The 26,097-nt window shown below is 40.1% G+C and overlaps 1 protein-coding gene across 1 annotated transcript in view; it reads right to left on the bottom strand.

Annotated features, from left to right (window-relative positions):
- LOC122549736 (sodium-dependent dopamine transporter-like) overlaps positions 1-24,669 on the bottom strand; it is a 101,573-nt gene extending 76,904 nt beyond the window's left edge. The window contains exons 1-4 of the mRNA XM_043689660.1: positions 23,835-24,669; positions 20,744-20,875; positions 18,619-18,850; positions 2,093-2,231 (exon numbers count right to left, since the gene is read on the bottom strand). Coding sequence (XP_043545595.1) covers positions 2,093-2,231; positions 18,619-18,850; positions 20,744-20,875; positions 23,835-24,129 — 798 coding nt within the window. The 5' untranslated portion in view covers positions 24,130-24,669. The remainder of the gene's footprint in view (positions 1-2,092; positions 2,232-18,618; positions 18,851-20,743; positions 20,876-23,834) is intronic.
- Between the last annotated feature and the right edge of the window lie 1,428 nt (positions 24,670-26,097).

Genomic DNA, 26,097 nt, shown 5'->3' with positions numbered 1-26,097 from the left:
AGACAAGGAGGAATTTCTTCAGCCAGAGTGTGGTGAGTCTGTGGAACTCATTGCCATAGAGTCTGTGGAGGTCATATCATTGAGTGTATATAAGACAGAAATGGAAATTCAAATAAATCACATCCACTGGCTTTCCTTTGTCTAACTTGCTCAAAGAAGACCAAGAGTAATGGGAAGAAGGCAGAAGAATGGGGTTAAACAACACATCAGTCAGAATAGAATGGTGGAGAACGTTGGCCCAAATGGCTTAATTCTGCTCCTATATCTTATTGCATATGGTTAGCTTTTTCGTACTGGCTACTAAAGAAACAGAGGGAAGCAGACTCATGCTCTGTTCTATTTTGCAATGTCCAATTTCTGAGCAGGAGGTAAAAATAAGCACTTGTCCCTTTGTTAAGGCTGTAAAGCCTGCTTTAGATGGCAGGCAGGGATACCTGATAAATGGTCTAACATAGCATCAGCTCAAATATGTTAAAGCATCCTTTGAGCAAGGGGTGTCAACATCCAATATTTTCAAATTTATGCAGAAACAAAAGACTGCAGATGCTGGAAATTTGAAATAAAAACAATGTTGGACAAACTTAGCAGGTCAGGCCAGCATCTGTGGAGAGAAAAACAGAATTAATATTTCAGATTAGTGACCTTGAAAGGTCAATAGGCATGAAACATTGACCGTGTTTTCCTCTTCACAAATGCTGCTTGACCTATTGTGTATTCCCAGCATTTCCTGTTTTTATTTTTGAGATTATTATTCATAAAATGGGTCAGATGATACTGTTTTTATCTAATTATGTTGAGATGGCCCTATATATTTAAAAGTGGATGAAGGTACAGTCCAGGGATCATATCCAGTAAATGGCTGGTTTAATTTATGGTCTTACAGGCCAACTGCCTTAATAGGTTAAGCCATTGGCTTTCAGTCCACATACTGAACTAAAGAAGAGGGAAGTTCTTCATTCAGTCCAAGAAAGCTATATTCAGCATAAAATGGGAAATAGGCTGGCACTAAAATCTTCTTAAGTTAGACAGTTAGAATCAAATAAAAAATTGATTAGAAAAGTGAACATTTAATCTTATAACAGAGACAATATGGTGTCTTATATTATTTTCTTTGTTTTGAGGAGTGAGTCTGAAATTTCATTAAAATGTTGAGATTTAGTATAAATGTTATTTACTGTACATGATCATGCATTAAAAATAGTTAATGTTCAGCTTCATCTCAATATGTGACATCTCAATGTGATTTTCAGTGTAATTATCATATCCAAAACAGGCATCATGGGTTTCATTGTTCCTCTTTGGGTCATGCCACCCTATAACAAGGTTCTGGATAACCTGATCCAAGAGCAAAACAAATCATCTTTCAAATAGCAAAGCAGGAAGTCAAGGACAGAATTCAATACCACTAACTCTTACTGATCAACATATCTTAACATATCCTATTCTGAGAAGCAATCCCAAAGTTAGTCTCGGCTAATATTAATTACATTAATACCATTAATTTTTCACTTGTTAAAGATAGCAATCTTTATTCTGGCAAACAATGAAGACTTGTCTAATTTTGATTGAACTTTGTTAAAAATCAGAGAAAATGCCTCTGAGCTGGATTCCAGCCCTCATAGTAAAAACACATATTAAGACTGCTGACTTCGTACTTTAAGTAAATAGTTTTGATTATTTAAATAAAAACATGATGGCTTTTATTTTGAAATGAAATGTATACAGATTAGAAGAGACCAAAAGAGAAAATGCTGGAAAATCTCAGCAGGTCTGGCAGCATCTGTAAGGAGAGAAAAGAGCTGACATTTCGAGTCTAACTGACCCTTTGTCAAAATTTTTTCTCAGTTTGTCTTATGCTGATATAACTACTTTTCTACATTTGATTTTAGTTTTACATTTATATCTGATTGTTGGGTGCTACTCAATGATGTTAGAATATAAGATAATATATGGGGCCTGTTGTGGCACACTGATAGTGGCCCTACCTCTGATCCAGGAGGCCTGGGATCAAGTTCATCCTGCTCCAGATGTGTGTAATAACATTTCTAAACAGCTGAATTAGAAATATCTATAAGAGAATAGTGGGAATCACCTTGCCAGAAGTTCGAACTCCCTTCCACAGGCTGAAGTAAAGAATGACAATAACCACAAATAAGCAGCAGGTGAGCTGCCACCTGGGTTTGCCGATGTCATGGATCCCAGCACTTTCATGAAGGTGAAGAACACCACGTCTGTTTAGAAACAAAAACATACTTCAACGAGACTGGTTCTTCAATTTTTTGTTCAATAATGCAGTCCACACAAAATCACAGATTTACTTTGCACTATAATTATAACATTATTACTACAGTACCAGTACAGCATTAATGAAGCAGGATACTCTACTGATGAACCAATATGGAAATTTAGCAGGCTATTTCTATGGTAACTGTTTAACCAAATAGCCTGAAGAACATATCAAAAACATTTGAACAGTGAGTTTCAGGAGTGATGGAGACATGGAGTTATGCACAGCATAGACCAGGGTCATTTGGTCTATTGGTTCCATGTTGGCCCTCTGTGGAGTAATCTAGACAGCTCTGCCGGTTTAGTTCTAACATGCCCATCAAACATTGAGTTTTATTTTAAATCATTCATCATTTGTGCTTCTGTTAATATGGTAGACAGCAAATTCTGTGTGTCTTACTCCTCCCATCTTCTCTGTATTCCTTGCCCAAATATTTAATGTGTGTTCTCTGGGCCTTGTACCTTTCGATAATGAGCGAGAGATGTTTTCTTTGCTTATCTTATTTAAATTTTAAATAATCTTATAGACTGCTAACAAATCTCCCTTCAATTTTCTTTACACAAAGAACAGTCCAGCTTCTCTTTGTTTCTAAAATCCCTCCTTCCTGGAACTGTTCTGATAAATCTCCGAGATTTTCAAAAGCTTGCTAAAATGTAATTACCAGAAATGGATACAATAATTTGGTAATACCCGAGGTGAGGAGGGATTAAACTAATTTAGCAGGGTGTGGAAACTTATAATAGTAAGTTGAAGAGAGAACTGGTACAGTCAGACAGCACTTGTAAGAAAAGAATATGTATTAGGTGGAGTAAGTGGGAATTAAAACAAAATCCAAATTAAGCTCACTTTGCATTAATGTGCATGTGTGGAGTGGGGTAAATAAGGTTGTTGAGCTGCAGAGGGTGATAGTCATAGGGGATACAATTTGAGGTGAATATGGGTCTCTGCCTTAAAGAATAGTAGGACCGGGGATTGAATATTCCTGGATACAAGGTGCTTAGGAAATGGAACAATACAGCACAGGGTTCTCAGCCCACGATGTTGTGCCGAACATGACGCCAAATTAAACTGATTCCTTCTGCCTGCCCTTGGTCTACGCACCTCGATTTCTTGCATATTCATGTGCTGATCTAAAAGTATCTTAAACACTCCGATCGTATCTGCCTCCACCATCACCATGGCAGTGTGTTTCAGACCCCGACCGCACCCTGTGTAAAAAAACTTGTCCCTTTCATCTCCTTTGTACTTTCCTCCTCTCACTTTAAATGTATGTGTCCCCCCACCATCCCATCCCTTCTTAGACATTTCGACTCTGGGAAAAAGATTCTGACTGTCAACCCTATCTATGCATCTCATAATTTTATAGATTTTTTTCCCATCAAGTCTCCCCTCAGCCTCAGCAGCTCCAGAGCAAACAACCCAAGTTTTTCTAGCCTCTCCTTACAGCTCAAACTTTCTAATCCAGGCAGAATCTTGGTAAACCTCTTCTGCACACCATCCAAAGCCTCTATCTTATTCTTGTAATGTGGTGACCAGAACTGGATGCAATATTCTAAATGTGGCCCAACCAAAGTCTTATAAAGCTGCAACATGACATCCTGACTCTTGTAGTCAATTCCAAGACCAATATGCATTTTTTACCACCCGATCTACTTGAGTGGCCACTTCTGGGAGCTATGGACTTAAACACCAAGATCCCTCGGCAAATCAATGGTCTTCAGGATCTTGCCATTAACTGTATACTTTTCCTTAATGTTTAATCTCCCAAAATGCAGCACCTCACACTTAAGCGGATTCAACTCCATCTGATATTTCTCTGCTCACATCTGCAACTGATCTAGATCCCGCTGTATCATTTGGCAAGCTTCTACACTACCCACACTTTCACCGACCTTTGTATCATCTGCAAACCTACTAACGCACCAATCCACATTTTCATCAAAGTCATTAATAAATATCACAAACAGCAGAGATTCCAGTACGGAGCCCTGCAGAACACGACTAGTCACAGACCTCCATATTGAAAACACCCTTCCACCACTACCCTCTGCCTTCTATGGGTAAGTCAATTCTGAATCTGTGTGGCCAAGCCACTATGGATCCCATGCATCTTATTCTTCTGGATGCTCCTACCATGAGGCACCTTGGCAAAAGCCTTACTAAAATCCATGTAGAGCATCCACTGCTCTACCCTCATTGATCACCTTTGTCGCTTACTCAAAAAATTCAATCAAGTTAGTAAGGTATGACCTGTCCCACATAAGATATGCTGATTGTTCTGGTTCTGTTCGCCGAACTGGGAATTTGTGTTGCAGACGTTTCGTCCTCTGTCTATGTGACATCCTCAGTGCTTGGGAGCCTCCTGTGAAGCGCTTCTGTGATGTTTCCTCCGGCATTTATAGTGGCCACGATAAATGCCGGAGGAAGCATCACAGAAGCGCTTCACAGGAGGCTCCCAAGCACTGAGGATGTCACCTAGACAGAGGATGAAACGTCTGCAACACAAATTCCCAGTTCGGTGAACAGAACTACAACAACGAGCACCCGGGGCTACAAATCTTCTCACAAACTTTGAATATGCTGATTGTCGCAAGTTAGGCCGTGCTTTTCCAAATGTGTGTAAATTCTGTCCAATAGCTTCCCAATCATAGATGTGAGACTCATCGGCCTATAGTTTCCTGGATTATCTCTATTTCCCTTCTTGAACAGAGGAGCAAACTGGGATCTCTTCAGTGACTGGCAAGGATACAAAGATCTTGGTCAAGGCCCCAGCAATCTCCTCTCTTGCGTCTCTCAATAACCTGGGGTAGATACCATCAGGCCATGGAGACTTAGTCACCTTTAATGCTCTTCAAAAGATCCAAGACCACTTCTTTCTTGATCTCAAAATGCCCAAGTATATTAGCATGCTCCACACAAATCTCACTATGCTCCATATCCTTCTCCTGGTGAATACTGACGCAAAGTACTGATTTAGGATCTCACCCACATCCTCTGACTTCAAGCACAAGTCCCCCCTTTATTCTGGGGTGGTTCTACCCTCTCCCTAGTTATCCTCTTGTTTTAATGTATTTATAGAATGCTTTGACCCAACTGGCCAAGAGAGCCCCTTATTGCTCTCCTAATTGCCTGCTGGAGTACTTTCCTGCTTTTCTTATATTCCACATGGGCCCTGTCTGATTTTAGCTTCCTAAACCTTACATACGCTTCTTTTTCCCTTCTGACTAAATGCACAACCTCCCTTGTTATCCAAGGGTCCCTTACCTTGCCATCCTTGTCCTTTTTACTGGAACATGCTGATCCTGGACTCTCATCAGCAGGTCTTTAAACAATTCCCACATGTCAAATGTGGATTTGCCTCATAATAGCCCCTCCCAATTAACACTCCCTAGCTCCTGATGTAATTTGCCCTCCCCCCGTTTAGTACTTTGCCAAGGGTCCTGACTTAACTTTATTCATACAATTAAGACTACGCTCTTATTGAGAAGGATGTCTTGAAGTTCATTAACAACACTCTTTACAATGTCATCTCTTAGATTTATACATAGAGTCATAGATTAGAGAGATGTACAGCATGGAAACAGACACTTTGGTCCTACTCGTCCATGTTGGCCAGATATCCCAACCCAACCTAATCCCACCTAACCACCCACCAATCCAGTACCCGGCCCATATCCCACCAAACCCTTCCTATTCATTTACCCATCCAAATGCCTTTTAAAATGTTGCAATTGTACTAGCCTCCAGCACTATTCTGGATTCAGTGTTTACTGACCGTTATAATTACATGACTGGCTGTTCATGCTACACTGACTCCATTGCACTGAGCGAGTGACTGAAAGCAAGGGCCTTTATGTCACAGCACCACATGTGTGATCCCATGTAACTGTCTTCAAGGTACACTTGAATTGAATTGACTTAGCTTTATTGTCACATGTATTTAAATAAGTATAGTGAAAATGTTACAAGTCACCATATCACTGTGCCATCTTGTGTACAAGGTACCTAAGTACAGATTCTTAAGCCGAAAATGTGTTGCTGGAAAAGTGCAGCAGGTCAGGCAGCATCCAAGGAGCAGGAGAATCGCCGTTTCGGGCATGAGCCCTTCTTCCTGGGGTGCCACAGTTGTCCTAATCTCCCACGCACTGCAGGCAGAAGTTCTCACCATTGCTGCGAAATCCTGAAATACCTGGTGCTGGCATAGGTATCACTTCTACAATCAGTCAAGCATTAGCAGTCCAGAGTTGCCCTTCAGCGTTCACGTAGTGGGACAGTAACTTCAAACTAATGCCTCTCAGGGCAATTTTGCAGTTTGCGCAGCTCACACTTCATTGCACATCCAAGTGCACATTCTTACATCCATCGCTGTTTAAACAACAAGCCACACTTCTTTACCTGTCCTTGGCTACATCCCATTTCACAATCCTAAGTCAGTGCTACTCTTGCCTTAATGTACACCAATTGTCCAGCATCTTCTCATTGTTGGGACAATCACTCACAGGAAAGCTTTCAACTATTTCAAAGTATTCTCTTTTTGTCACTGAAGAAAAGGTGAATGAGGGGCAAACAGAAGTTGCATTTGTCTTTTAGAACAGAAAAAGACTGCTTGCCCCTCTAGCACCAACAGTTTTGCAGTCAATGAATGAACACTGCTTTCAGCTCTGATCTCCTGGAACTGGATGTCAATTAAGTGCTATCTGGTTTGTAGCACCTGATACTCTCAAGCAGAAGGTGATGCACCTCCTGTTCAACGTTCTCATCTTACTCCTTGGAAAATTGTACCCGCTTTCCCAGATTGGCAGACTTTATTACATTTCCTCTTTGCTGACCACAGAATACTAGGAATACATGGCACACTCTGTCTGGATTGAACTGCCAGGCCTCTCCCTGACTGATCCAAGCAATGAACCTCCTCTTCAGGAGGCCCACTGCCTGCTCCACCACGACCCTCGTTGAAGGAAGGGACAGCATTGTATTTATTTACAGCCTCTGACAGAGGGTTGAGTAACAGAATCATGAGCACAGATAGTAGTTAGGTATGTAAGGCTCTTGAAAATAGAGCAGGAATATGAGAGTTCCCAAGGATGTAGACATCATGACAGCTTTCAGAGGCGGATTTCTAAAATGTGATCAATGATCACAGATAACTTGCATGGTGATGTAATGGAAGGCTTTTCTATTGATTAAGTCAGCCACAATATGATATGGCCCTCTCAATGTGATGTGTGTACAGCCTGTCGTGCCCTGCATCAGTGGGAAGCTAGTTCTACTGGCAAAGCATACTCCCTGAGCTGAACAGAGGGAAATGTGAAGTGGTGTGACCTGGAACAAACTACATCAGTAACATTAGTGGGCCAAGATCTGTGAGATCCCATACAGGTCCCCAATGGATTGTTGGAAGCACCTTAACAGCCTCAAGGATAGGATGGTCTTCCTTGTCTATTCATTCATAGGACGTGGACATCATTGGACAGGCCAATATTTATTGCCCATCCCTAATTGCTCAGAGGGTAGTTAAGAGTAAACCATATTGCTGTGGGTCTGGAGTCATATGTCGGCCAGAATGGTAAGGACAGAAGATTTCCTTCCTAAAGGGCATCTGTGAACCAGATGGGTTCTTCCGATTAATAGTCTAGTGAAAATACCACAAAACCACAACCTCTCCTACTCCTCCATGCTGCAGGTCCCAGCTTTCCCACAGGATCTTATTCCAATCAATGCAGCAACAGTCATTTTGCAAAGTGACAGTAGGAAATTGTATGTGTTGTATGAGTATTGAGATCTTGTCTTCCTAGTCTCAATTCACCAAAAGCAGCATTATGGCATATCAGAAAGTGTTGGTTAATACAGATCAAGGTGGTAAGGAATCAGTTCCATGCCAATATGGGTTATCTTATGAGATCTTGCAAGTGCCACTTTTTAGGTCACCTGTGATGACTCCTACTTCACAGAGGTGGCTATTTTCAATCTGCCGTGACCAATTATATCGGTCAGGATGGTTTGCAACCCCACACAGTTAGGCACTGCATACATTTACAGATGGCTTCAATCTGTAATGTGCAAGTTTCTGATTATTGCAATCGCCTCTTGAAGGGTCTCACATTACTCACAAGTAGAGCCCACATGTTGGGATAGAAAAGAACACTGACTTGGCGTATTCCAGGTGTGGTCACAGCCTTTTCCATTCGCGGTTCACATTTAGATGTTAATAACTATGGAAGGAGTGCAGGTCAGATGTGGCATGATGAGCCATGTCCCTTTCTTCCTGTGAATAGTCCATCACTATTCATCCTCTATGTCTTCCCACACTTCACCTCAAATTACCTCTGCTGCCTTCGTCAATATGTCTTGAGCTCTGGCCCTACAGATTTGTTATGCCCACCACGGTGCTTCAGAGTACAGTGGTGGTAACTGCTGATAAACCCTCTCTCACAGTATCCCATGTTTTCTCATGCACTATTGCCTCCAACTCCTTACAGGTTAAATCTCCTCCCTCCACCATCCTTGTCTCCTCTACATCCCAGGTAGGTGCCTCCAATCCCCAGCATTGAGCTCTCCCACACCCCTTAACACAACAGTGTCCTCTGGTAACCCCTCTTGACTCTATTGACCCCAATGACAGTGGTCCACCTAAAGAGTGCCTTTGATAGACAGCCCCAATTGTTCACTGACCAGCCCTCTGGCTGAAATAAAAACTGAAAGTTTGAGAGAAACTAAACAGGTCCAGCAGCAACTATGAAGAGAGAGAATCAGAGTTATGTTTTTAATCCAGTATGACTCTTCTTCCAAAGAGTCATTTTACTTATTGTACTGGGACCCCCTTAATGATAACACTCTTGCTTGACTGAAGACCTCTCTTTTTTTAGACTTTGAGACATGACAATTTGGTTGTTGCAAGGCAGTGTGTTTGGCACATAGGCTGCTGATGCATCCTTTAAGTGTGACATTGACATACCACAGTGCCATCCGACAACCACCCCTTGACTGAGCACCGCTACAACCATAACAACCATGACTAAGTAGCAAGACAGAAGTTTTGTAAGCATTTAAGATGCAGTTGAGAGGCAAAGTCCCAAAGATGTGGTAGACACGTAAGTAGACACAAAGTGAGTGAGTGCTAAGACAGCAATTGTGCAATCTTGAGATGAACTCTGGTCAGATCCATGAGATTGGTGCCTGTCCATGTGTGCAAAGTGTCTTAGAGCATTACAATGAAAGGTGCTGGTGTGCTCCAAAGTGCAGTACTGAAATACAGAACCATATTGAAAGTGGATAGGAGATATGCTATGATGATGCAGTGAAGCTAGTATGCTTTGGAAGCCAAGGTCTGTAGACTGTGGAGTGTGCATACAGATCCTGTCCATGGAGAGTGCTCTAAGATGTTGGTGCTGGAGGTCTAAGATGGAGATTGCAAGGAACAAGTGGCAAGCTGGAGTCACCAGTTCCTGTTCTGACTTTCACATCAGAATTATCACCATCTAGTTTTTAACCAGCAGGTGGAAAAATGGGTAAATATATATTAATGAGGTGAGATTAACTAATAAGGTGATGTCAATGCATGTCAATGCAAGGTAAAAGGCCTCTTGCCACTCATTAATGAGAATCTCCTCTCATTGTTGAACACATGCCGAGAAACTCCTCATTGGTCAACTCACATGACTTTCCCAACTTTCTTGCCAGAGCCAACATTATTCAGAGAGTGGGAAGATTGTGCCTATAATAGTCCAAGTGTGGCCTCATCAAAGCCCTGTACAATTGTACTTCTTTATTTTTCTACAACTATCCAATTGCAATAAAGGCTTCCTTGCCATCTGCCTTCTGCCTTCTTTATTTCTTGTTGTAGCTGCATACCAATTTTTTGCATTCATGTAACCTTCTGAATATCAATATTTACAAGTTACAGATCTTTTTAGAAATGCTTCTACTTTTCTATTCTTTTGACCAAATAACTACAAGTAACTTCCAAAAGATGTGCAGATCCAATGAATTGGCCATGCTAAATTGTCTATAGTTTTGGGTGCATTCGTCAGGGGTAAATGTAGGGAAATGAGTCTTGGTGGTTTACTCCTTGGAGAGTCGGTGTGGACCTGTTGGGCTGAAGGGCCTGTTCCACACTGTAGGTATTCTAATCTAATCTACACAGTTCCCATGTCATATTTTTTTTTGACACCTTGTTGCCCATTCATTTAATTTAGCTATTTGTCTCCTCAATGCTTGCATTCCCCCCTTGTTTTGTATTGTCAGCAATTTTAGATGCATTATTCTCTGTCTAGATACAGACCACAGATTGTCAATAGCTAAGGTCACTGCATTAATTCAACACTGCAGTAGTTACAGCTTTCCAAATGAAAAATGCCCCTTACTCTTTGTTTCCTTTCATTAACCAATCATAGAATCCCTACAGTGTGGAAACAGGCCCAACAAGTCCACACCGACCCTCTGGTGAGTAACCCACCCAGCCCCTTTCCCCTTACCCTATACATTTACCCCTGACTAATGCACCCTACACATCCCTGAACACTATGGGAAATTTAGCAAGGCCAAGTCGCTTAACCTGCACATCTTTGGACTGCATCCTCTATCCATGCTAATATATTACCCAAAATCCATGATGCCTTATCCAGCAAAAATACTAAATGTCAAGGAAATCCAAGCATACAACATCCAATGATTGCTCTTTATCCTCTTAGTTACATGCTCATTAAAAAATCCAATCAATTTTTCAAACATAATCTCGCTTTTGTGAAACCACATTGACTTTGTCTGAACATGTTACAATCTTCTAAGTGCATTGTTAAGACTTTATAGCAAATTCCAGCCCTTTTCCGAAGACTGATTTCAGGCTGACTGACCTGGTATTGTTTGTTTTCTCACTGTCTCCCTTTCTGAATAGCAGTATTGCCTTGTCAATTTCCAAGCCGCTGGGATTGTTCTAGAATCTATGACATGTTGGAAAATAATCAGGCACATTCATTATCTCAGCAGGTACATCATTTAGGATATAGGATATAGACCATAAAGTCCTTAGGATTTGTCAGATTTTAGTCCCATATGTTTCTCTGGAACTTCCTGTCTTCTGATACTAATTACATTAATTTTCTAATTCTTATTAGCTCTGGGTTACCCTTGACTTGTAGAATATGACTTCTGTTTTCTACTGTGAAGACAGGCACAAAATATTTGTTCAAAGTATTTGCTATTTCCTTCTTCTCCATGATGATACTTTTTATGTCCCTGCCTCTAAGGTTTGTTTCAATTGTTCTCTTTTTCATATAATTGTAAATGCACTCACAATTTTGTTTGTATTACTGGCTAGTTAACTCTCCTATTCTATTTTTCCCTTTGCTTCAAATTTTGGTGGCCCCTCACTGGTTTCTGAAACACTTGAATCCTCAGACCTAGTACCATTCGTTACAACACTATTAGTTTCTTCATATAATCTAATACAGGCTTTAACTTCCTGAGTATGCCAAAAAGGGATCTTTCTTGCTAAATCATTATTTCCTGACAAGATCCAATTTGTTGAACATTTTATATTTTTAAAAAAACACTGCTTATTTATACCATGTCCTTATATCTATGTATTTTGTTTTGCTTAAATTTAAGACTTTTATTTGTGAGCAGGTTATGCCATTTTCAACATATTATAGATTATTAGATAATCGTATTATGATCACTATTTCCCATTAAATAATTAACTGTGAGGTCAGTCATTCACTTTCTCTCATTGCATAATATTTGAGTTAAAAAGCTTTAATCCAAGTTCTGTAATATATTACTGTAGGAAACAGACAAAAGCAATCTACAAACTCATCTCCTGGATTATGTTTGCCAATTTATCCAGAGCATATGAAGGCAAAAGAAGTTTTGAATTATTATTTTTCACAAGCTCCAATGATTTCATGTTGAATTCTCCATCTAACAGTATGACTATTGTTGGGGAGTTACAAAATACTTCCTCTAGTGCTTTTCTCCTTTCACACTTTCATGCCATGTACGTGTTGCAGTCAAGTTGAGTTTTCCTCAGCAATTCCTAGCTGTGTGTGAACTAAATGGCTAGCTAGGCATAACATAGATGGATTAAGAGTCAATTATTTTTGATCCTTGAAATGGACAGCCTTTAACCAAGAAGCAGAGGCAGAAAGGAAAATAATTAATCACTTTAAACTGTTTTGTAAATCTGTGATTCTTTGTAAAACGTTTGAAAATAACTTCTGAAAGTTTTACCATCGACAGGGTCATCAACTGAAAGTTTTCAATAATTAAAAAAAGTCCATGTGACTAGTTAACCCTTTCCTCAAACACCACTGAGGAAAAAGTTAAAATACTGAGGTTTTGTACCAGAAAAACAAAGAGGCAATAAAGCAGCTAGAAAGTGTATGCAGTAAGCAAGCCAAGTTGGAGAACTAGATTTCTGAGCAGAGAAGCTTATTTAATACAGTTGCTGCTGTTTCTTTCACTTCTGAGTCATTGAACGGTTGAAACCACCATACCAGGTGAAGGTAATGGTAATTCTAACAGGTCTACAGTACCAAGACTAATTGGAGATGGGAGTTGGGGAAGAATTTTGGCCATGCATCGTGTAGATGGAGCACACTAGTACTTCTGAGCATCAATGGTGGAGAGACTGATTGTTTGTGGATCTGGTGCCGAACAAGTGAGCTGCATTATCCAAACATCGAAGAATAATGAGCCAGGTACATCAAGTAGCAATGCTTCTCAATAACTACTGAATGAGTTGCAAACCCGTGTGTATGTATCCGAGTCATGTTTCATGTTTAACCACTCTGGAAGGCAGTATAGGAGGCCATCAAGTCGATGACTGTTCTCATCATCTTGGCAGATTGCAAATGATGTTTACAGCCCTGCAAAACAATGCAATTAATATAACTTGCACTATTAGTTACTAAAGGCTGCAATTCCCAACATCTGTCTGCTGTTAAAACCGTCTGTAATGTTGTACTATTTCCCAACATGCTCACAAGAGTAAACATCAAACAAAACGTGTACACTGAGACTGTAAGGGGATATATTATTCCAGTTGATCAAGGAAATTAATTTTAAGCAATACCTTAAAAAGGAGAAGAAAGAGGTAGATATGTTCTTGGAGAGAGTGTCAGAGCTTAGGGATTGTCATTAAAAAAATGGACTGATAAATATTGGGAAGTACAATACCAGAATTTGATGAAGCTAGAGATCTCTTCACAAGTAACAAATGCAAGACTGAAACATTAAAGGGTATGTTGTAATCTGAATGAATTATATTTATCTTTTGGCTATAAAGAATCAGCAGATATGAGAAACAGTCCTGAAGATGTATTTGGCACCACATTTTCCTCTGGATTGTGATAAAATTAGCTCAGAAAGTGAAAGCAGACTAGGACATGGAAGATATATGCTATCAACATCAGACAAGATTAGCAGCCATAGAGTCATAGAGATGTACAGCATGGAAATAGACCCTTCGGTCCAACTTGTCCGTGCCAACCAGATATCCCAACCCAATCTAGTCCCACCTGCCAGCACCCCCCCTCAGCCTCCGATGCTCCAGGGAAAACAGCCCCAGCCTATTCAGCCTCTCCCTATGTTTCAACTCTCGTTCTTTGATCTTTTGTAGACTTGAATAACTTTCCTATATGTTCTGATTTACCACCAATCTTTACCACATTATATGGTTTTAATTTTAATTTGACACCGTCTTTAACTTCCTTGGCTAACCATGGTTAGGTAATTCCCTTTCTTAGAATCCCATTTTCTTACTCAGATATATTTTTGCTGCAAGACATGAACTTTCTGTAAAATGTCTACCATTGTTCATCAACCATCTTTCTGCTGAACTCCTTTCCCACTCCAGCCAACTCTGCCGTCAAGCCAATGTAATTATCCTTATTTAAATTTAGCACAGCTGTTTCCAGTTTCTTACTCTCAAACTTAATGTTAAATTCTAACAGGTTACAGTCAGTATTTTTATGGGGGTTTTTTACTCTGAGATCACTTACTAGACCTGCCTCATTACACATTACCAGATCCAAGCTAGCCTGAGCCCTAACTGGATGCACAACACGCTGTTCTAGGAAATTATCGTGAATAACGTGGATAGAAGAGGGACAGGAATGGTTGTTGGAGGTTCCTGGTTACAGGTGTTTCAGTAAGATTAGGGAGGGTGCCTGAGCCCTAACTGGATGCACAACACGCTGTTCTAGGAAATTATCGTGAATACATTCTATGATTTCTTCCTTCAGGCTGTCTCTGCCAATTTGATTTTCAAATTTGCATGAAGATTAAAGTTACCGTTAAGTAATGTACTGCCTTTTTTACATGCTCTCATTTTCTGCTGACTTCTCCTCTGTCTTACAAAACAGCTAATATTACTGGACCTATATACTATTCCCACCAGTGTCTTTGTCCCCTTGTTATTACTTGGATTTTCGCAAGGCATTTGATAATGTTCCCCATGGTAGGCTCATTCAGAAAGTGAGGAAGCATGGGATGCAGAGAAATCTGGCTGTTTGGACCTCTCAAGCCTCATTCCTGATGAAGGGCCTTTGTCTGAAATGTTGATTCTCCTGCTCCTCAGATGCTGCCTGACCTGCTGTGCTTTTCCAGCAACACATTCTCAACTCTGGGATATAGAATTGGCTGGCCCATAGAAGACAGAGGGTGGTGGCTGATGGAAGGTATTCAGCCTGGAGTTCAGTGACGAGTGTTGTTCCACAGGGATTGGCTCTGGCACCTCTGCTCTTTGTGATTTTTATAAATGACTTGAATGAGGAAGTGCAAGGCTGGGTTAGTAAGTTTGCCAATTACACAAAGGTTGGTGGAGTTGTAGATAGTGTGGAAAGCTGTTGTAGGTTGCAACAGGACATTGACAGGATGCAGAACTGGGCTGATAAATGGCAGATGGAGTTCAACCTGGAAAAGTGTGAAGTCTTTCATTTTGGAAGGATAAATTTGAATGCAGAATATAGGGTTAAAGGCAGGATTCTTGACAGTGTGGAAGAACAGAGGGATCTTAGGGTCCATGTGCATAGATCCCTCAAAGTTGCCACCAAGTTGATAGGGTTGTTAAGGTGTGTGGCGTGTTGGCTTTCATTAGCAGGGGGATTGAGTTTAAGAACTGCAAGGTTATGCTGCAGCTCTATAGAGCCCTGGTTAGACCACACTTGGAATATTGTGTTCGGTTCTGATCGACTCATTATAGGAAGGATGTGGAAGCTATAGAGAGGGTGCAGAGGAGATTTACCAGGATGCTGTCTGGACTGGAGGGCAGGTCTTATGAAAAAAGGTTGAGGGAGCTAGGCCTTTCCTCATTGCAGTAAAGAAGGATGACAGGTGACTTGATAGAGGTGTTGAGAGGCATATCCTCTCAACACCTCTAGAGTGAATAGCCAGGGACATTTTTCCTAGGGTGGAAATATCTATCACAAAGTGGCATAATTTTACAGTAATTTTAGGGGAGATGTCAGAGGTAGGTGCTTTACACAAAGAGTGGTGGGTGTGTGGAATGCACTGCCAGCAATGATAGTAGAGTCAGATACATTAGGGACATTTAAGCGACTTTCAGATAGGCACATGGATGATAGTCCAATGAAGGGTATGTAGGTTAGTCTGATCCCAGAGTAGGATAGATGGCCAGGATAACATCGATGGCTGAAGGGCCTGTACTGTGCTGTACTGTTCTATGTTTTATGTTCTATTACTTACCTCCACCGATATGGATTCTGTATCATGCAATCCAAGAACATTTCTTACTAATGTACCAATTCCATCTCATATTGACAAAGCCAAAGTATTGCCACTGGTTAACAGTGAGGGGGAGTTAGTTTGGGACAGTCAAGCAATGGCAAACAATTTTCCCTAAATTTTTTTTCTTGTTCTCTACTTCTCCACCCAATTGACGCTATGGAGGGAAAGTCTTTCCCCATAAATGAAAGATCAAACTTAAGTTTTAGTGAGGAGTTAATCAGTTCTCTCTGTCATGGTGAATAGTGTCACATGACACCTGAAGCTAATGAAGCTGAATTATTACTTTGGAAACCGCTTAATGCCAATCTATTGGAAACTCTCTATTATACAACTGGAAAAATTACACCAATCACAACTCTTGATTTTTCCACTGGTAAGTAACAGGGACTGGACCTTACTGGAAAAACAATGAGTACTAACGTGGAACATCAATCAGCAGCTTAACAGATATGCCATGAGTTGTGACTTTCCAGAATCTGTTGCTTAATTTACACTTTGTTTGTTTCATACAGCCAACAAATCAGATCTAAGTTTGGTAGTCTTGTCATATTCAGTCATAAATGGTGGTGGATAATTAACCAAACAACTGGAAGAGATGGGGGCTCTACAAATACCCCAGCCTCAAGGATGGGGAGTGCAGCATTTCATTTCAAAAGACAAGGCTGAGACATTGCATCCACCTTCAGCCAAAAGTGCCAAGTGAGTGATTCATTGCAGTTTCATCAGAGGTCCATCGCACCACAGATGCAGATCTTCAATCAATTCAATTCACTCCTCATTATATCAAGATGTTGCTGTCATTTGTTGACTCCTGCACATGGTAGTGTTGTTTCTGAAACCATTCAAGCGACAGTGTGGAAGATTTGTGCTTCATAACTAGCTGCTCCTTCAGCCAAGCTGTTCTAATAGGACTACAACACTGATATTTACCTTCCCATATGAATAATTATGTGATACATCCTTTCCATTAAAAACAAAATAATTCCAACATTGGTCAATTGCCAACCCTTCAAGTTTACTCTCTATCAACAGTAAAATGACGGAAGTGCTCTCAAGTGCACTTGCTTAGCTATAACCTACTCACTGGTGCTTAGGTTGTCTTTTATCAGGGCCATTCAGCTGCTGACCTTATTACACCAGTAATAGGCAAAACATAGGTGGGGTGAAAATAACTGCCTTTGACATCAAGGCAGTATTTGGCATGAAGGAGCCCCAGCAAAATTGTTATCAATTTTCTTTAATTATTTTGTTAAGCATTTTGACAGAGTTACAATTAAGCCATTTTTTTTCCTTTTAGTTTTATTTTGCTTGTATTTTAACTGTAGTGTAAAAATAAAGTGTGTTTGCTTAAATTTGAGTAGTTTGACCAATCGAACTGTACCTGGAACACAATGCCTGACTCTTACCTTTAAAATTAGAAAATGTTAGGGTCTAGGCTACCTTAATATATTTTGAGGGGGTTTGATCTGGTCCATAACAACATACAGTAAGAACTTTTAAAGTTTTCAAGTATCTGAATAAAATAATGAAAATAGTTTGATGGGCAAGTTAGAATCATTGATTTGTTTTCATATCTGAACATTCATTACCAAACTTGTCCTTTAATAAAATTCCAAAGTGGACGAATCTGCAACCTTACTAATGCCAACTGTGAGGTGGGGCAAAAATCCCCATCAGATACCCTGGATTACATGAGTTTGTGGAATTCATATTGAACTGAGAGTCTCTGAGCTCGCTGGTCTGAGACAGACTAGGCAGTATGCAAGCCTGGGGCAGCTGGCTGGATCAGGGGTTTAGCTTGTAGAGCTAATTGAAGACCCCCACAAAAATGCCTCCGCTAAAAGTCATTGAACACCAGCTTGCAGAGCAACCAACTGAGGCATTCTGGAGCCTACAAAATTACAAAACCATTCAACTTTTAATCATTTGCTCAAACACAGAGATACGGAACATTTCACACCACTGTGCTACATGCAATCCTGTTTGTCTTTTATTGTGAAGGCCTTACACTACCAGGAAAACTATAACCTGCATTCATCCAAGAGAAATACTGGACATTCAAAACTATCGGAACACATTCATTTTATTGGAGAACTATTCCCACCTCATCCAGCCCCAAGAGGAACAACAGCTCAGTAATCAAATTCAGTTTTGGCAGGAGATAAGGGGAAACAACAATTGTTATAACTGGGGATTTTAAACCCACAGTACCAAGTTGGGACTGCAAGGGTTAACTGGGGTGCTAGTTAGCTGTCAGATAAATCTCACTTTGCTTGATCCATAACATTGGGGGTTTTTGAAATATTCATTTTCTTTTTCAGTTATTGAACATATTTTCAATTTTGCTTGTTTTAACAAAATCAGCTTCCTCTATCTCTGAAGCATCTGCCTCCTCTGTGTTTCACCATGTCTCAACTGACTACACAAGCCGAGTGTCAGAACAGGGAGCTGCTGCACAATAACCCAAGCAGCACTTCCAACACACCCAACATCACAACAAAGGAGAAGTTACCTTCAGGTAATGGTAATGGTATAAAAGACAGCACCTAATCTCAGGAACTAGATCAATACACTCTTCTACTTACTCATAGTATTCAGCAGCAGGATTGGATTTGTACTCATAATACTTTGTGGATGTATTTTGCTGTACAAAGTTGTTGAAGTCAGAACAATTGGGGCTATTCCAACTATTGTTGCAATGGATCCAAGGTAGTTCCACGGTAAAAGACGCATATAGATAATAGAGCGCCCAGGCGATGATTACATTGTAATAGAAACCAACATACACTGCAATCAGGATAACTGTGAAGCCAACACCTAAGATAAACAACAGAGAATCAATGTTTGATATTGTTATTTTAAAAGTAGAATCAAGAATCTTTCCAATAAAAATAAAATTATGATAATACTGTTCTTTGTACTGTAGATAAAGGGGACTCCAAAAGTTGATAACATGGAACAGAGTGGATTACAAGGCTGTAAACGAATCGAAAATATCAAACATCACAAATTTTGCAAGTATTCTATAAGTAGTAACTGATGGCTGAGTTAGATTGATGTCATGAAATCACACCAGCATATATTTAAAACTATCTATGCTGTCAATTTTACGATGATTTTATTCCACTTGAAGTCTGTGCATTGCCAGTAGCAACTAATTACTGTATTGCAGATAATGACTGCTAGTATTCTTCATGAATAATGACATAGACCAGAGAATTAACAAACAGAAAAGCATTGCTGCAAGCTTATCAGAAAAAGATATGATTACTAAAAATATCATTAGCCACTATTATGTGTGTTATCACATATCAATAAACTTGTGTTACTTCAGTTGATATTGCTTCAGAGATGTACTGATAGGGCATGCATGAGCAAATGATTTGTATTGTGGCTGTTATAAGGCACATCAGTCACATCATTTCTATTACTACAAGAATATTACTCAAATTGCATAACATCTCAGAAAAGCCTTCCCTTTGGCTCAGGGAAATAGTGAATTTTTTTTTCAATTTGTCATATTTTTCTATGCTGAGTCAATATCACAGAAGAAAATTTGAAGATAAAACTAGCTGTGGTAAATGTTTTTTATTAAGTAGTGTTAAATTAGGATGTTCTATGTCTCCTTCCATGTAGCATTTAAATCTAAAGATACAATGTATGGGATTTCTTAACAGAATGTCGATCCTTGATGTCTAACTTATATTTAGACATAATTATATACACAGACAATGGAAAATAATTTACAAATACAATATTTTTAAAAATCATTTTAATTTTAAGTAAACTATATTGGACCAGCACCAGAGTTACAATGAGGCATTTTGAGTTCGATTTCAATGCTTTCTGATAAACTTCATCACATGGATATTTGTATATGATATTCATCGCAACAGACCCACAAAAATCCTAAAGCAAAAGGTAGGTGATATTTTTAGAGATACGCTGTCTCACTTGTTAACTGAAAGCCCTGAAAAAAAAAATCTGCATTTTGTTTTAAACATTAAAGCTTAAAAAAAAGGCTATAACACGAATGAGGGCAATATTAACAATGTATGAGCTTCAGCATTGAAAGTTCTCAGGTTATCTATCACCTGCTGAAATTGAAATGAGCATCAAGAAATATTCTGCTTTAATGGTATAGGCCTGAAACTTTCGCAAGACATAATAGGTCTTTAGTGTAAGAACTGGATCAGTAATAATAGCACAGCAAAAACCTGGCAAAAATGGAACACTATAATTTTATTTTTTCTGCATTCTTCACTCTTTTCATGATAAACTATGTTGCCAGTAAACCAAGCAACATTGCTCATCTGATCAGAGTAGGGAAAGGCTGCTTCCTGGGAGAAGCCATAGATTTTCTTAATGGCAGTCACATCTGCATTTTCTGACACGTGCAATAAGAAGTGGGGGACAAAAACAGAAACTGCTCATATATGGTGATATGCATCTACTGTATACCACCTTTCCTAATTACAAATCAGTCCTGAAGAAGGGTCTCTTGACCTGAAACATTAACTCTGGTTTCTCTCCACAGACGCTGCCAGACTTCTCCAGTTTCTCCATACTTACTGCTTTAGTTTCAGGATTTTCCCACATTCCACAGTTCTTTATTTTTTGTTTAAGAAGTGATCAGGAGTGGAAATCCTAACTGATATGAACTCCATTCATTTTAGAGGCCCGATTAATGAATGCATAACAGCCGCTTACCTTTAAATATGGGGCAGATCTTCCAAACTCCTGCAGCCCCTTCCCTGTTGAACTGTCCCAGTGCCAATTCCATGTAAAATAGTGGCATTCCAGCAATGAACATAAAGAACAGGTAAGGAACAAGAAATGCCCCTGCAGAAAATCAAAACAGTTTTTAGCATTCAGCATGAGCGAGAACACTTGAGTTGTAGATGTACACTTAGATTGCCCTTGGAATCTCGCCCTCGATTAGGAACTGCATTGCAAACAGAGAGCAGCTACAGAGGACAAGAAGCGTGTTGCAACGTTGAATAGAGTAATTGTAAATTGGGAGGCAGGAAGTTAGAAGTTGGTGTTGGTAAAATTGTAAAATTATAAAATGGGGAAAGCATTGCATTGTCCCTTTAAAAGATTTTTTTTCAGCGCTTAGAGATTTAAAATGAATATCTGTGAGCAGCTTGAAAGTTTGCAAGTATATAGAGAGCCTGAACTGAAACATTTGTATCAAAAGGCCATACAGTTAGTAGGAGAAGGGCTTATGCCTGAAACGTCGATGCTCCTGCTCCTTGGATGCTGCCTGACCTGCTGCGCTTTTCCAGCAACACATTTTCAGCATACAGTTAGAAGGCCAAGCAGTAGTTTTTCCCAAGACATCATTCTTTTGAATTTAGCCAATCAATTTGAACCAGGCCCTTCGAAACCAAAAACCTATTAAATTTAAATCTAATGGTTTGACAACATAGGATTAATCCAATTATTAGAAATTGATAAGTCAACAAAAGGTATAAAAGAAGGAGGCAGTTGGACAGAGACCACAGAGCTAGCCGCTATCTGCCAGAGCTAACAACCCTCAGCTCTCAAGAGAGAAATGCTGACTCTCACAGCTTGATCTATGTCTTAGAGAAAACACTACCTAAATAACAACAGTACCAATGACGGAGAAGACATTCTTGACAGAAGAATCAACGGAGGATGCACAGAACATTCTGAAAGGCAGGTAACCTGGCTATAATTTTGAAAGACTAAATTCTATTTTTATTAAATGAGTGGGACTTGTATTTATTGGAACAGCATACCATTAGAATCTTGTTTTGTTCATGACTTGGAAGAACTGGTGTTGGACTGGGGTAGACCTAATTAAAAATCACAACACCGGGTTATAGTCCAATGATTTATTTGGAGGCACTGGCTTTTGAAGCACTGCTTCTTCATCAGGTGGTTGTGAAGTGGGATCATAAGACACAGAATTTATAGCAAAAAATTACAGTCTCATGCAGCTGAAATATTCTATTAAACAAACCTAGGTTAAGTCTTTCATCTTTTAGAATTGGTTTGCTAGGTTCAGTTCTTTAATGTGCAAATCTCAGAACTTCTTTTAAGTCACATTCTCAAGATAACTTGAGGTTTTATAACAAAAGGTGCTATCTCAGCTCAGACAATGCATTAAACGTGTGAGGTTAAAGTCTATCTGTATCCCAATCTTGAGTTAGACTGGTTCTATTTCTAAAGTGGAATTTACAAAATATTACATGGGTTGACTGTATGTTGTGTATTTTTGAGCAAAATAGAATGTATCTGCAAATATTAATTCACCCCATAAACTTATTTTTATGTGTGTTTGTGCAGGAGAGACAGAGTGAGTGTGTGCGTGAGTGCATGTGAGAGAGTGCGTGCTTGAATGTGTGCAAGTTTTGTAAAGTATGTGTGCGAATGTGTTGGGGTATAAGCCTGTGAGAGGGTGCGTGTGTAGGTGTATGTGTGCGTGTATGAGAGAGAGCTTGTGTATGAGAGAGGGTCTGCGTGAGCATATGTAGGAGAGTGTGTGTGCACATGTGCATGTGTGTGTGAGAGTGAGAGAGTGTAATGCAGTGGGGTCACCTGTAGTGTGACATAAACCCAAAGTCCTGATTGAGGCCATCCCCATGGGTACCAGACTTTGCTATCAGCCTCGACTCAGTGACTCTGCAATGTGTTCCGAAGTCCGCCTTGGAGGATGGGCACCTGAAGGTCAGAGGCTGAATGTCCGTGACCGCTGAAGTGTTCCCTGACTGGGAGGGAACACTCCAGCCTGGTGATAGTTGCATGTTGTTCATTCATCCGTTGTTGTAGCATTTGCTTGGTCTGCCAATGTACCATGCCTCGAGGCATTCTTGCCTGCATGTATGAGAGAGACGTAGGCCGGGTCACCTGATTACCTGCCGCGTAGATGGTGGATGGTGTCCCCTTGTGGTGACAAGGTGAAAGACTTAATCTAGGTTTGTTCAATACAGGTATATCATTTCAGCTGCATTACACTGATCTTTTACTATAAATTCTGTGTCTTATGATCCTGCTCCACAACCAGTACCAGAAGGAGCAGCACTCTGAAAGCTAGTGCTTCCAAATAAACCTGCTGGACTATAACCTGGTGTTGTGTGATTTTTAACGTTGCTTTATTGAGGAGTAGTTAATTGTTAGACAGGTTTTACTCAGTTTGTTAATAGTTTAGTTAATTTGTTGACTGTTAGAGTTAGATAAATAAATTGTTACTTGTTGATTTTAAAGTGAGTGTCAGGGATTTATTTTATTTAACCACTAGAAGTTGCTGAAAAAGAGGGTACATCACTTTTCACGGATTATCGGGCGATGCACTCCGCTTTGAGTGTTTGGTTTTAGTTCGGGGGGGTCAATCTCCACTTTATAACAATAGTTAGCTTGCTTTCACCATATTCATTCACTAACTTGAGCTGCAAAAAAAGGCTTTGCCATTATTTCTTCTGTCTATGAGTTACATGTTTGCAATTAATAATTTAATCTATGAATTGAGTGCATCGGGGAATGCTCAGACCAAGCGGGAAACGAATGCGCGGCGTGCGCTGTTTATTTTTTTATATAACTTAACCGCTGGGGATTAAAGAGCAAAACTAACAAATGATCTTTATCACTGCAATCCACTCAACGTGGAGTCAAAACACACAGTCTGGCAGATTGCTAACACGGCTGATGCATGTTTGCTGAGGGGAATTAGGAAAGAATAGGATACCATTCCCACTCCCCTCTCCCCCCCCCTTCCAACTCGACAGAGAAAGGGAAATGCAGCAAGAGTCACTGATGCTGAACTGGGCGCTCCTACCTCCACCGTTGCGATAACAAAGATAAGGGAACCTCCAGACATTGGCCAGGTCCACGGCAAAACCAACAACCGAGAGCAAGAAATCGATCTTCTTGGCCCAGGTCTCCCTGTTCGCGGGCTCGCCCTCCCCTTCTCCAGGAAGTTGGGAAGAGCTGAGCAGAGCGGAATTGGTGAACTGAACGCCATTCTGTTCCTTTACCAGAATCAGCTCCACTTTCTTCGCCTCCATCCTGTTGAACTCTTGGACTGGAGCCACGACTGAAGACATCAAGCTGGGGAGTTTGCCTTTGATCATGGGAAGCCGTGCGCTCTTCAAACCCGCCAAGCCCCCCTCACGAACGCGACTCGATTCGGCTCGGCTCGGCTGGTCCTCTGAGCGGCCCTGGTAACAACAAATGACCCAGTGTCACCGAGTCAACCCTCAAGAACAGGAGAACACTCAGTCACTACAAAATAAACCTCTCCAGTCGATAAAACAAAACAAAAATCCAACAGATCAACCAATAACGAATAAGATGAACCCTAGACATGAGATGGTGACCATGAGTGCATTGGTGTGGCATTCGATTATTCGTTCTGTAGTCTCTAAACGATAGACAAAGATCAGTTCGTTTCTGGATTGGACACGGATAACCATCTGCGTTGATGCCACGGTGAATCTAGACTGCATTTCTGTATTTTAGATTAACTCAATTATCGAAAGGGTGAGCAGTTTTATTCGCTAAACCTGTTGCCTTCCATCTGTTTTAGAGCAAGGTTGTGGCATCAATGTCGTAATAATTATACCTCAAAAATAAAGTTATTTCCAACCAGTGCTGACTTCAGCGGGTTTGTTTATTTTTACAGTATCCAGAATCCTGCCACTTACAAACGACAGAGAATGGCAAGCTCACTATTATTACACACGATAAAAATGTTTACCACATGAAATAAATACCTTCTTACCCCACAGACAGTTTTTTTAAATCGATATAGCCATCATCCCGTTCAGCATATGTTATTCCAGCGTTTGCTGTTTCTTTTAAAAAACGTTAAATCATCAAGGTAAAACTCCTGGTCACTGTATTACGCCAACACTTTTAGTTGACTGGCCACTTTCTCCTTTCTGAATTTAACTACGGGAAATATAGAACTACTTAAAAAAATACCATCAGCGTTACCTGTTCAGCAATACAAGACTGGTCACACCTACTGCAATTTCTGTTTGATCTTCGGTGAACACACGAGAGTTGTCAGAAACCGGGAAGGAGGGATTCCCCTTCTGGGCTGGAGACAGGCTGCGAGCGGGTACACTGAGGGCAATGAGAATCCCAAATCTCCCGGCGCTGCTTTCAGATTCGCAGGGTCGCCCTGAAGAGCCACAAATGATACCGTCGGAGAGCGAGAGCCCGATTTGAATGGTCTGTTGATCGGGAGGGGCTGGACTCTCAATCAGACACTCAAGAATCGGAAGAAATCCAGCGCTTTTAATGGTTTCTGCAGCACAGCGTTTGACCCAAGTCCATTCCTTCCTTTACTGAGAGTGTATAGTCGAGCATTTCCTGATCATGCGTCGGGACTGACAGGTAGGAATTCAAACGCTTGTGTTCTCCGTTATTTGTCTCTTCCTATTGGCTTTGTAAATGAGAAGTATTATTTAATCTCATTTTAACTTGCAACCCAGGATTGAAATATAGCTTTAAAAATCTCAAAATGCTGCGGGCATTGGAAGTCAGTAAGGGAAGGAATAACTCAGAACAATTCACTGTGGAGAAGAAAAAAATAAGCCTACACATCTCAAAAACATCTGGAATTTATGAAAGGAGATATCGTTTATAATAATTTTTTTTTCATATTTTCAACCTTAATTTTCAACTTTTTTTAATCAATGGCCAATACACATTTTAACGATACTTTTCTCCATTTAGGATCCCAATTTGGAGTACGTTTCAGGAAAAAAAGTTATATCATGGATAATAAGTCATGAGTCTCTTTTGAAGTTTTAACATGTTTAAGCCTTTCAATGCATCGAAAAGTAGGCGCGGGAAATACGCACCAAAGTTGTCTATCCTTTTTGTTTCAAATCTGGTTAATTTTAAAAACGGAAAGTTTTGTTGTTTTTGACAGTTCAGTAAACACCAACCTCAAACGCACTTATAATATCGCTTGAAGCAAAAGGATCTTGTCGCTCATTTTCGTTCATATTAATAGCCATTAATTAGTATGTACATTCTGTCTCAGTGCGACCGTGCCCTCTGTCGAATGATATTAACTACAGTATCTG

Source organism: Chiloscyllium plagiosum, chromosome 5 (assembly GCF_004010195.1).
Source record: "Chiloscyllium plagiosum isolate BGI_BamShark_2017 chromosome 5, ASM401019v2, whole genome shotgun sequence".
Classification (NCBI taxonomy): domain Eukaryota; kingdom Metazoa; phylum Chordata; class Chondrichthyes; order Orectolobiformes; family Hemiscylliidae; genus Chiloscyllium; species Chiloscyllium plagiosum.
This window is presented reverse-complemented; position numbering and strand designations above follow the sequence as displayed.